Raw genomic sequence first — 12,343 nt, forward strand, 5'->3', positions numbered from 1 at the left:
GTTAGTTATATTTTTTCATTAGTTTTACCAACATAACTTGCTTTAATTGTATTTAAAATAACATTTCCAAGGAAATAAATCCTTCGAATCTGCCTGTTCAGTTTCTGTTTGAATGTGAAGGGTTAAATGAAAGAAGCTCGTCTCTGCGAGGTGAAGATCGGAGCTGATTGGTGGTCCTGCTGTAAATTCACAGAGGGCCCGCTATAGTAACTCAACGAGACACTAATGTCAAATGACATTACAATTGCATGGGTTCCCTCAACAAAAAAGCAATGGGATTTCTCCATAGGATTTTGGAAAATAGCTCGAAATAAGGTCTGTGTAAAATGAACGTGTTAGATAAATGCACGTTTTGTTCAGCCGGATAATATCCACATGTCTACTCTACTTTTATAATTTTCGAATCATAAATCGAATCGATAGATTTATGATTAGCATACATTCGTTCATGATGGCTCATGTCAGTGATAGTGATGACATCGTTGCGAAATTATTAACCAAGTCATTTTCAAGATTGAGTTACAATGATAAATTGGAGTGGCAAAGGATCAGCTGCATGACCCGCCATCAAGTGCTTCATCCAAAAGGACAGGAGGATGGACTTTGTATTTAATTTATTTGATCATCAAAGGTAGGCCTGAATCATTTTCAATGTGGGCCGCCGTGCTGACTTAATTCATTTTAATTGTTACTTGGCTGTGGGTGCCCTGTCATGATAGGTGTTTATATAAATGGTGTTGCTTTGTGTGGTAGAGGGTCGCTATCATTTATGCGTTTTACTCTTCTTTTTTTTTGTTCGTGGGAAGGGAGGGCCTAGGTATAAAAGTCATGGCTCGCCACTGTAATGTACTATATATTTGTTTACTTAAGTAGCGCTATTTGTTCCAGTGTGGTATTATTAGAATATCGTTATAACATTTATCTTTTAAACTAATTAATTGGAAACGTATACACACAATTGTCCATGGTTTTCTGTCACCCGGAACCTTTTATTTCCATGTTTCACTGTACCGAGTTCAGCGACCGACCTTCCCTCCTCAACATGCGCCATTGAAAACAAACGTCTCTTAAACGGCTGTTGGTTCATTTTAATGCTAACTAGTTAGTAGCATTATCTCTTCTTTTTATAAACGGAAAACACATTAATAAACCATGGAGACGATTTTAGAGCAACAGCGTCGCTACCACGAAGAGAAGGAGAGGCTAATGGATACTAAAACTAAAGAAATGCTACACAAGAAATCAACGGTAAACTAGCTCTTCTGTTAGCATTAGCTTAGCATTAGCTTTATATGCTAGGATGGGAAACCTGTGTAAATTAACTTGTGTTTTCACATTGTGTTTATTTTTCGAACAGCTGCGGGAACAGATTAACTCGGACCACAGAACAAGAGCGATGTTGGATGTAAGTTAAAGCTTTTATTTGTTAATAAACTCCCAACGTTAGCACCGGTTAGCTAAGATAGCTAAGATTTACTGTTGTTTACATTACTTGTTTTCAGAGTTACATGTTCATAGAGGATATAGTGACAAATAATCCACACACTTAAAATCTATCAGCCTAATGTCTATTCAAATGATTAAATATGCCTGCATTCTTACTTAGAACGCTTTAGGGTAAAAAAAGAAAGTGAGTTACATCTCAACATATGATCAGATTTACTTTATTGATCCCAAATTGGGAGACTTTTTCGTTACAGCAGCATGTAAACAAGGCATTGCGAATAATGTGGAAATAAAAAGAGTAGAACATAAACAAACATAAAATATATTCATGTTGATCGTGAAAGATATACATCTGTAGACTATCTGACAAATAAACATATGAAGGGACAAATTACTGCTAATTTAAAGTGTAAATATCAGTATGTAAAGTTCTTAATCTTTGTTTTTACTTAAGGCCCATTTCTGATTATTAAAAAGAAAAATCGATGTCCAACTAACTAAACATAGCATTCAATATGTGTAAGGCCATTGCAGCTGTAATGATCCACACACACATATTGTGTCATATGCAGAAACGTGCTTTTTCTGGTAAATATTGATGTATAGTAAGTACTGATGTTTCAGGGTCAAATTCCCTCCAATCTTTCTGAATCCAGTACATTAAACCGTGGCTATAATGCTAGACATGCGTTACATTACATGTCACTTACTCATACTCATACTCAATACTGTGGGCTATCCCCCAAAAACGTTCTCACTTCTGTATGAAGCATTTAGGCAATGCAGCAGTAGCCCTTTTAAATTGTTTGGCTTATTAAAAGATGATGTACTTGCAGTATTCTTGATATTTATCGTTGCTCCGTGCTTCTGATAAATGTCAGCTAAATGAAATGTAAAAACAAAGACAGTCTGACAGTGCTTTTATCTTTTCACAGAGGTATATGGACGTCAGCTTAACTGTCAGAGACTCATATGAAGACAAAGACGGGTAAGTGACTAAATGACATGTGGTAAAACGGCTCTTCTCTACATTACAGGTGTTGTTGGAACCGTATTCTCTAAAGTAACACACAGGTAGTAACATGTGTATTCTTTTTCTTGTTACAGAATGAGAAAGGACGAACTGGCTGCGATCTCAGGACCAAATGAGTTTGCAGAGTTCTACAACAGACTGAAACAGATAAAGGAGTTCCACAGAAAACACCCCAATGAGGTAGTTAACGTCTACGTACTTGTAAATTAGACTAGCTGTACTATGGGATAATAACAATACTGTTTTCATGTGTTTCCATAGATTTCCATCCCCATGTCTGCAGAGTTTGATGAGCTGATGAAGGCCAGAGATAATCCCACCGAGGAGGAGCAAAGTATGTCTCAATTAGGGCTGCACGATATAGGAAAAAACTGACATTGCGATTTCTCCCCCTTGCGATATGAAAAAAATACAGGAATTGAAGAAAAGACAGTTTTTTATGTCCGCAAACCATCCTTTCTTGAACTTTAATGCTATACAATTGGTATTTTTCTAACTGTTTAACCGGATGAAGGATTTTAGTCACGGACGTCTGGATCTTAAGTTATCAGAGCAACAAGCTGAGCTAGCTCGGTTAGCAGCGCCGAACTACCCTGGAGAAACACATGAAACTACTTTATTCAGTGTTTTTACCTTTAATCACCGTGTCCGTTTGCTTTGGAGATTTTATTGTGATTGGTGGTTTGCTGTCACTCACTCAAGTACCCCTGACATGAGAGCCGCGCAAGTTTTTTCTTTTGTAGCAAGCAGCAAAATAATTGTAACATGACGTGTTTGAGTTCATTTGCATACTTCATATCGCACGTCCCCAAAAAAAAAAGTATTGATTATCGTCACGACACGATATATTGTGCAGCCCTAGTCTCAATCCAGATCTAATATTTTTATTTTAGGCTCCATCTCACAACAGGATTTAATCAAGGCTATCTTTTGCACAACTAAAACGGTACATGTCAAATTGGGATAGACTTGAAATCCAAAGCATGTCATAGGTGCAGAAGAAACACATTATAGAATGGCATTTCATTAAAGGAAACAGTCGTTAAAGAGCCAAGATAATATGAATAAAAACCTGCTCAAAGGGAATTAAACGGGTATTAAATAGAAGACGTTTTCTGTAACACTCGGCTCTGATTTGATTCACCTTCCTCAGACCTGGTGGAGTTCTCTGATGAGGAAGGATACGGCCGTTACCTCGACCTCCACGACTGCTACCTGAAGTTCATCAACCTGAAGGGAGCCGAGGTGAGGATCTTTTTAACGTCCACATTACTCAGACTTACTCCAAACATAAGTCACATTTATTTGTAACCACCACCTTTACTCTTCCTCCTCAGAAACTGGAGTACATCTCCTTCCTGTCTTCATTCGACCAGCTGTTTGACATCCCCAAAGACAGGAAGAACGCAGAGTACAAAAAGTAGGTCCACCTGATTTATTACCATCAGAACCCGGGTTGCACTAACTGAGCAGGCACCGACATTTCTTCCACCAAAGTTAAGGCCGTCCATCATTTTTGACAGATTTCAACACTGAGAGCAATTTACAGCTTTCTACGGTATTTTTTGGGCAATTGATGCCGTTTTAATTGTAGATAAATGTACAGAGTTGTTAGGGGGAGAAAGACGGGATGACATGTAGGGATGCTCCGATTGATATCGGCCGATTCTCACTCTCTGCCGATCGATCAGTGATCTCTAAAAATGCCGATCACATGACGTAAAATTATGATGTAAAATACATCACACTTTTCTCTGTGCGCGGCAAAACAAGCTCGCCAAAATGGCTTCACCAGTCTGGCAGGATTTGAAGGTGTCCGAAAATGACAATAAATTAGCGGTATGCGACGTGTGTGAAGCAGAAATCCTGCAGCGCCACCCGCTGTGACGGACCGGTGAGCGGAACACACACACACAGCTATTTTATCTACCTCTGGAACAAACTAAACTAGTTATACATATATTTATTCTTCACTGTCGGGTCACTCAGTCATTACTGGATCAGTGAGCTGCATGAGACGATACTGACAGGCTGTCAGGAGATTGAGGGAGAGAGAACTTGAATAATGAACTTCATTTGAATGTAATAATTATGTTGGTTGTTGTTTGTGGAAGCGCCAGTGAATGAGCCCCATTAACTGAGTTTTAAACATCACTTTAAATGGAAGATCCCCATAGGCCCCGCCCACTCGGTCTGGCGATCGGCCCCAAAATTGAATCTTTCCCACTTCTGGTCATTTCCCTAAGAATAAAGTCTCCCAATTAGAAGTTATGTTGATTCAGTCTGAAGAGCACCGCACGTCTAGCCCTTATCTTTATTCTATATGCTGTTAAAAATGCACAAATTAAAAGCTAATTCTGTATATTTATTATTTAAAAAGACATTTAAATGGATGAATGAGACTGTAAAGCTGATAAATATGCCTTACATATACAAGGAACTCATATTGAACTTCTTTCCTTCTATGAATAATGTCTGTGTGCAGGTACCTGGAGATGCTGCTGGAGTATCTGCAGGATTACACAGAACGGGTCAAACCTCTGCTGGATCAGAACGAGCTCTACGGGAAGGTGCTGGGGGAGTTCGAGAAGAAGTGGGAGAACGGGACGTTCCCAGGCTGGCCCGTGAGTTCTTGTTTCTCATTTCATTACAGAGAGATACCTGAAGATATTTAGAGTGACCTCTTGAGTCCATGCCAAATGAAGTACTCACAAATCAGCCGCAGAACATATTGCCCAACGGATACACAAATGCTCCTGTAAAAACGTCCAATATAATACATTTATCACGGATGCTCCGGTCGCCAATTTTGCGGCTGGAATCGGCCGATTGTCGGATCGAGTGGGCGGGGCCTATGGGGATCTTCCATTTAAAGTGATGTTTAAAACTCAGTTAATGGGGCTCATTCACTCGCGCTTCCACAAACAACAACCAACATAATTATTACATTCAAATGAAGTTCATTATTCAAGTTTACATTAACTTTGGATAAGAACACGGGAGAAATGACGGGAGTCTCTCTCTCTCTCTCTCTCTCTCTCTCTCTCTCTCTCTCTCTCTCTCTCTCTCTCTCTCTCTCTCTCTCTCTCTCTCTCTCTCTCTCTCCCCTGACAGCCTGTCAGTATCTCATGCAGCTCACTGATCCAGTACTGAGTGACCCGACAGTGAAGAATAAATATATGTATAACTAGTTTAGCTTGTTCCAGAGGTAGATAAAATGGCGAAATGTGTTAGGCCTAACTCTTAGTGTGTGTGTGGTGTGTGTGTGTGTGTGTGTGTGTGTGTGTGTGTGTGTGTGTGTGTGTGTGTGTGTGTGTGGTGTGTGTGTGTGTGGTGTGTGTGTGTGTGTGTGTGTGTGTGTGTGTGTGTGTGTGTGTGTGTGTGTGTGTGTGTGTGTGTGTGTGTGTGTGTGTTGCTCCGCTCACCGATCCGTCACAGCGGGTGGAGCTGCAGGTTTTCTGCTTCCCCATCGATCGGAGCATCCCTAACATTTATGAAGCTGTTTTTAAGAAACCACGGTTACATGTCCTGTTTTAAAGACCAAGGGTTGAGTACAGGCCTTCATATGAGAACATTTGACCCAGGAGGATGTTCTAAATTGAAAATCTGTGAAGTGTGATTCTTGTCTCATTGGACCATAATAGCAAATGAAAGTACAATATAAATAAATAACAATTGTTCTGCTATGAGATATGGTGACTCATCTAATCTGACCTGTTTTTATTTCCAGAAAGAGACGAGTAGTGCTCTGACTCACTCCGGAGCTCATCTGGACCTCTCTGCCTTTTCTTCCTGGGAGGTAAAAATATAAAACACTCATATTTTAAAGAGTTACTGTTTACAGAGGCGTGCTTATTTATGTATATGATGTTCATGGTGAATTCTCATACAATATTACAGTGAATGTACATGTGTGCATAGTATGTAAAGCCCTCTTGTTTACACAGTATGATAACTGTCTATTTGTATTTGACATACAACCCTAGCTTCCACTGATGTGCTTTTGCTGGTTGTTTTCTTCCACAGGAGTTGGCCTCTTTGGGTCTGGACAGATTGAAGTCTGCTCTCATGGCGTTGGGGCTGAAGTGTGGAGGGTGAGAAAGACGTTTGCATGCTGAACAAAAATTACGTTTAACTTAATTACTTAACTTCTTCTGGCTGTGGTACACCTGGAAAACAAACTGCAAATTGGTTTTCTGTACAAACTGGTGGTGTGTGTGTGTGTGTTGCAGGACTCTGGAGGAGCGAGCTCAGAGGCTGTTCAGCACCAAAGGTAAATCTCTGGAATCACTGGACCCGTCTCTGTTCGCCAAAAACCCCAAAGCTAAAGGCCCCAAGAAGTAAGTTGGTGTAAAGCTATACATCTCATGCAGACGGTTTCTTATCATACGGTTTCTTATATCATTAATGATCATTTCCATCCTCCACTCCTGCAGAGACACAGAGAGGAACAAAGAGATCGGCTTCCTGGAGGCTCAGGTCTATGATTACATCGAGATCCTCGGGGTGAGTAAAATATACATTTGTATTTATTTAAGTTATTAGTATGTAGTGCTGCTCAACATGTCCGTTAAAGTTTAAATCTTCCGGACAAAATGAGAAAAGTGCCGGTCATAGGTCTTCTTTGTTATTTATTGAGCTTTAAAACAAATTGATCCATCTTCTCCCGCTTATCCGTGGTCGGGTCTCGGGGGTAGCAGTTCCAGCAGAGAGCCCCAAACTTCCTTTTCTGACTGGGGGATCCCAAGGCGCTCCCAGGCCAGAGAAGAGATATTATAGTAGATTAACTACACTATTCAAAAGTGAACAGTAATTACAATAACACGGGAATAATAAACGGAGCGCTCTCCCTCTCCTGACAGCCTATCAGCATCATGCAGCTCGTGGATCAGTAATGAGTGACCCGACAGTAAAACTAAACATATATATATATAACTAGTTCAGGTAGTTTGAGAGGTAATTAAAATAGCTACGTGTGATATTCTAACCTGAAGTGTGTGTGTAGCTCCGCTCACCGCTGCATATGATCATGCAGAGCTGTGTGTCGACTCGTCAGCAGCAGCTGATCTCTCTCTCCCGTCAGATTAGACTTCACTCGCGTTTATGTCCATATCGATCAGATCCAGCTAGTTCTAGCTAATGATAGGACTACCTGCTTATTAAAAGACAGCTTAACAATAAGCGTCGCTATGCAACCGGGTGAGGCCGCAAAGTAGATGCCCACCAGAACCCCGAGGCATTACCAACAGATCAACGCACAATCAACCCACACAGGACATCTCTTTCTCCACATTAAGTGTTAGACATTAGAATTGATTCTTCTTGTCTGTCACATAAGTGGCGCAACTGATGCGGTGATGCGCAAAGGATTATTTTGACCGGAGAGATTTAGATTTGCCGGTCTTCAGCATGCTTTACCGGTCATAGTCCGGTAATTTCCAGCTAACGGGAACTCTGATGTAGTGTCTCTACTGTGACATGTCTCCATGCTTTAATTTCCATACTGCCTGTGCTGCAGCCCCTCTTTTCACCCTCTGTGTGAAACCAGAGCCCAGGCTGCTCTGATTGGGTAATGTGGATTAGAGGGTTAATAAAGCTGAATAAAGGGGCCGGATCCAACATTTCATCAGAGGTGTCTTGTGTGTTTCTTCTAGAATAAACCCTGACCGTTTGTATGATTGTTTCCGGTCACAGGAGCAGAGGCAGCTGACTCACGAGAACGTCCAGAGGAAGCAGGCTCGTACCGGAGAGGAGCGCGAGGAGGAAGAGGAGGAGCAGCTCAGCGACAGCGAGAGCGAGGACGAAGACAACGAGATCATCTACAACCCCAAGAACCTGCCGCTGGGCTGGGACGGCAAGGTGAGGACACACACACACACACACACACACACACACACACACACACACACACACACCTAATACACGCACTTAATACACACACACACCTGCACCTAATACACACACCTAATACATGCACCTAATACACACACCTAATACATGCACCTAATACACACACACACACACACACCTAATCGATTATTATTCGCCAGGGCTGCCGAATAATCGATTTTGATCATGGTCAGTTTCTAGCAACCCTACTTGTTACGCAATAGAGCACATTGCAAATAAGCTGCAATGTCTTCCAACAGAGATACCTGTGGAAAACCCATCTCCTTTGAAAAAGTGCTTCACTAGATACTCAACGTTGCATTTTTAACAATAAATACATTTCATACGAACATTGCACATGAAAACACAAGATGCCATTTGTGTATTTGAAATGCTCTACCTCGACGTGCTGCTTGTTTCTTTAACGTGTTCCTCCCCTCTTGTTTTCCTCCGTGCAGCCGATCCCGTACTGGCTGTATAAACTCCACGGTCTGAACATCAACTACAACTGTGAGATCTGCGGGAACTACACCTACCGAGGGCCCAAAGCCTTCCAGAGGCACTTTGCCGTACGTGGATGTGACAGAGAGCCTGACAATCTGCACTGTCATTGTTAGAAAAAGTCAAATAACTAAATACTTTTTGTGTTGTAGGAATGGAGGCATGCTCACGGGATGCGCTGCCTGGGAATCCCCAACACGGCTCACTTCGCCAACGTCACACAGATCGAGGACGCCGTGTCCCGTAAGAGATTGAGTCTCGTTAGCTTGTTGGATTTTTTTTTTAAAGGATTTGAAAAGTTTTTTTTTATGAATGGTTTGTTTGTTTCTCAGTGTGGGCGAAGCTGAAGTCCCAGAAGGCGTTGGAGAGGTGGCAGCCGGACACAGAGGTGAGGAAAATGATCTGCATATATTCTGGTTATTTATTCAGGACTTTGGAAATAAAACAAAATGACATCTGTATCGTAATAAGAGAGTAGAGATCTTCTGTTCTGGTTTTAAAGGCAGCGTTGCAGTAAAGAACCGGACATTACTGATGATTATTACAGTGTGAAAGCTTCAGTGGTCAATCTCACAATATCATCACAATTGTTATAATGGTGTTTTACATTTCTTTTGTTATAATGGTGTTTTAAGTATCGTCAACGTTTGAGAAAATGCTGTCTTTAGCTTCCTTAATATGGATATTTACTGCTTCGTTTCTTAGTTTTTAACCCTTGTGTTGTGTTCGGGTGTCCCGTGACCCGTTTCAAGTTATATAATAACTACACTCTAGTTTTTTGTGTTGGAACCAGACTTCATGATATCCTCCACAACAGATATATAAACACTACCAAACAGATTTTGACAATTTTAGCCAAGTCTGAAGGTCTTGGGTGTATAATTTGGTGTTCGGGTCTGGGGAGACCCAGCGGAATTGTTTTGGGTGACTCGAGGTCAAATTTGGCCCAATCAAGATTCATCTTTGACTTAAGACAGTTTTACCTTTACCCATGGATGCACTATAAGAATGGATTATATGAATACTTTCGTGACGTTTCGCTCTCTCAAAAGTTGGGCCATTTTGTCTTCATGCGCCAATGAGCAACTCTCATAGGAATGAACGAGGCCCCGCCTCCCACGCTGTATCCAGTTCTTATTATACATCCATGCATGCACCTGGTGAGATGCATTGTGGGACATGTAGTTTATGGGCAATGTTCTCCTGTAAAGCGGCACGTAACATTTTAATAAACTTATTATATTCTTTGCAAGCTCTTGTTGGCCACATAAAATGAAGTGGCGGGCCGGATTTGGCCCCCGGGCCTTGAGTTTGACACCCCCGGTTAAACTGAATATATGTGAAATGTTTTGCCTGAAAGAACAAGACATTTAAAAAATATAATACTTTTCTCTATTTTCTTACATTTTATTCCAAATTCTTAATTATTATTAGACATAATTCATTATTGAACCATGCATAAACATATTATATTCAAAAGAGAGGAGATGGTTTAAGCCAGATGTAGCTATTAGCTCATTTCCACACTAAGTAACACATTCATCTACCAGGCTCCACCATCACATATTCTCTATCACCTAAATTATTTTACGTAGATATCAAAGTAAGGATCAACTTATAAATACCAGCACATTTATAGAAAAATATATTCAGATTGATCATTAATTGAAGTCCTAGTTATATTTGTAACCCTGGCGTCCCTGTCTGTGTTTCAGGAGGAGTACGAGGACTCCAGCGGTAACGTGGTGAACAAGAAGACGTACGAGGATCTGAAGAGGCAGGGTCTGCTGTAGACGCACAATAAAGAAAAAACCATCCAACGATCGTCCTCTAAGATTTGCTATATTTTTTATCAGCCATGTTTCTTTTTATTTGTAAGTAGAAATGTTGTTTTACAGTCTCCACCCCCTTTGACAACTTTCTAATGTGGGGACCATCGATCACTATAATAAACTTTTGTCACAGTGAGTTTTGTCTTCATCTCTGTTTGTTAATGTTCCTCTGAGCCGGCCAGCTAACCAATCAGAGCAGACCGGTCTCTGGTTTCAGACAGAGGGTGAAAACAGGTGCTGCAGCACAGACAGTATGAGAGAAATAAAGAGCTTTTTGAACATTAAAGCATGGAGACATGTCCCAGTAGAGACACTACATACTGATATACACCTGAACATCAGCAGGAGAGGACTCTTTAAAGTAGAGACACTACATACTGATATACACCTGAACATCAGCAGGAGAGGACTCTTTAAAGTAGAGACACTACATACTGATATACACCTGATCATCAGCAGGAGAGGACTCTTTAAAGTAGAGACACTACATACTGATATACACCTGAACATCAGCAGGAGAGGACTCTTTTTAAAGTAGAGACACTACATACTGATATACACCTGAACATCAGCAGGAGAGGACTCTTTAAAGTAGAGACACTACATACTGATATACACCTGAACATCAGCAGGAGAGGACTCTTTAAAGTAGAGACACTACATACTGATATACACCTGAACATCAGCAGGAGATGACTCTTTAAAGTAGAGACACTACATACTGATATACACCTGAGCAGAAGGGGACCCTCTCTTTTCTCGTTGGACCTTATTTCTTTTTTGTTTTAAGTGGCTTATGTTTTAATCTTTGCAACTTTGATTGAACGGGTTTATCTCCCATTCTTCATCATGGCTCTTGAGTCAGGGATCAGTTTGTCATACGTTTTAGTAACAAAATACTAGCAAGTACAGCTTTTTGATTACCGATATATCATTAATTGACTTTACCAAAATCAGTAAGATAATTTAAAGGGGACCTATCATGCAGAATGCACTTTTTGATGTCTTGTATACATAAAGATGTGTGTCGGGGAACTCACGCAGCGTCAGAAAATTAAACCCTCTCTCTTTTCCTCCGTACCCAAATCTCTAAAAACGGGGCTACAACGGAGCTGATCCAGATTTGCGTCCGATATGATGTCATATCTGAAATGTGGACCCACGGCCCTATCAGAAACGTTGCCATCAGAAACAATGCCCGACTGTTTTCGACGTAATATGGTCGGTGCATGTTTACGTTAGCATGGCTAACACTCAGAGCTAACCTGTAGCCTACTGGAGAGCATGTGTGTGAAGAAGCAGGAAATAAAAAGGAACTCACCTTGTGGTATAACCGGCAAGAGAGAAAGCCTTTGAGCTCCAGACTGCTTCAGAGAGAATCCTTGATAATCCATGATATGGCGTTTCATCACGGCAGCATTTAGTTTAGACAGTAGCTGCCGGGTCCCGCATGAGCTCAGACGCCTCCTTTTTTTATCAATTCTTTTTTTAAGCCCAAATCAGCACTTTTGAAACAGGAAGTGAAATAGAGGGATATGAGGCATGGCTAGAATGGGTGATCTGTTTGGTATTTTGAGCAAAACACTTCATAGACATGTTCTTTATATATTTGTATATATCTGAGACCTATGCTATTGCCTAA

The 12,343-nt window shown here is 40.9% G+C and overlaps 1 protein-coding gene across 1 annotated transcript; it reads left to right on the top strand.

Annotated features, from left to right (window-relative positions):
- Positions 1–1,024: 1,024 nt before the first annotated feature.
- Positions 1,025–10,837, top strand: sf3a3 (splicing factor 3a, subunit 3). Its single transcript, XM_034094423.2, has 17 exons — positions 1,025–1,248; positions 1,358–1,405; positions 2,382–2,434; positions 2,554–2,659; positions 2,741–2,813; positions 3,633–3,724; positions 3,817–3,899; positions 4,965–5,103; positions 6,210–6,278; positions 6,506–6,573; positions 6,712–6,819; positions 6,916–6,985; positions 8,174–8,338; positions 8,827–8,937; positions 9,022–9,112; positions 9,202–9,257; positions 10,585–10,837. The coding sequence occupies exons 1-17, from the start codon at positions 1,153–1,155 to the stop codon at positions 10,660–10,662; spliced, it is 1,506 nt and encodes a 501-aa protein (XP_033950314.1). The 5' UTR covers positions 1,025–1,152; the 3' UTR covers positions 10,663–10,837.
- Positions 10,838–12,343: the final 1,506 nt, after the last annotated feature.

Source organism: Pseudochaenichthys georgianus, chromosome 11, assembly GCF_902827115.2.
Source record: "Pseudochaenichthys georgianus chromosome 11, fPseGeo1.2, whole genome shotgun sequence".
In the NCBI taxonomy this organism is placed as follows: Eukaryota; Metazoa; Chordata; class Actinopteri; order Perciformes; family Channichthyidae; genus Pseudochaenichthys; species Pseudochaenichthys georgianus.

Excerpts from the sequence above, each read along its gene's own strand:
- sf3a3 (XM_034094423.2), top strand. The coding sequence starts at position 1,153 with ATGGAGACGATTTTAGAGCAACAGCGTCGCTACCACGAAGAGAAGGAG. Across the intron at positions 2,660-2,740 it reads ACAGAAAACACCCCAATGAG|ATTTCCATCCCCATGTCTGC; the intron begins GTAGTTAACGTC and ends GTGTTTCCATAG. Across the intron at positions 6,279-6,505 it reads CTGCCTTTTCTTCCTGGGAG|GAGTTGGCCTCTTTGGGTCT; the intron begins GTAAAAATATAA and ends TTTCTTCCACAG.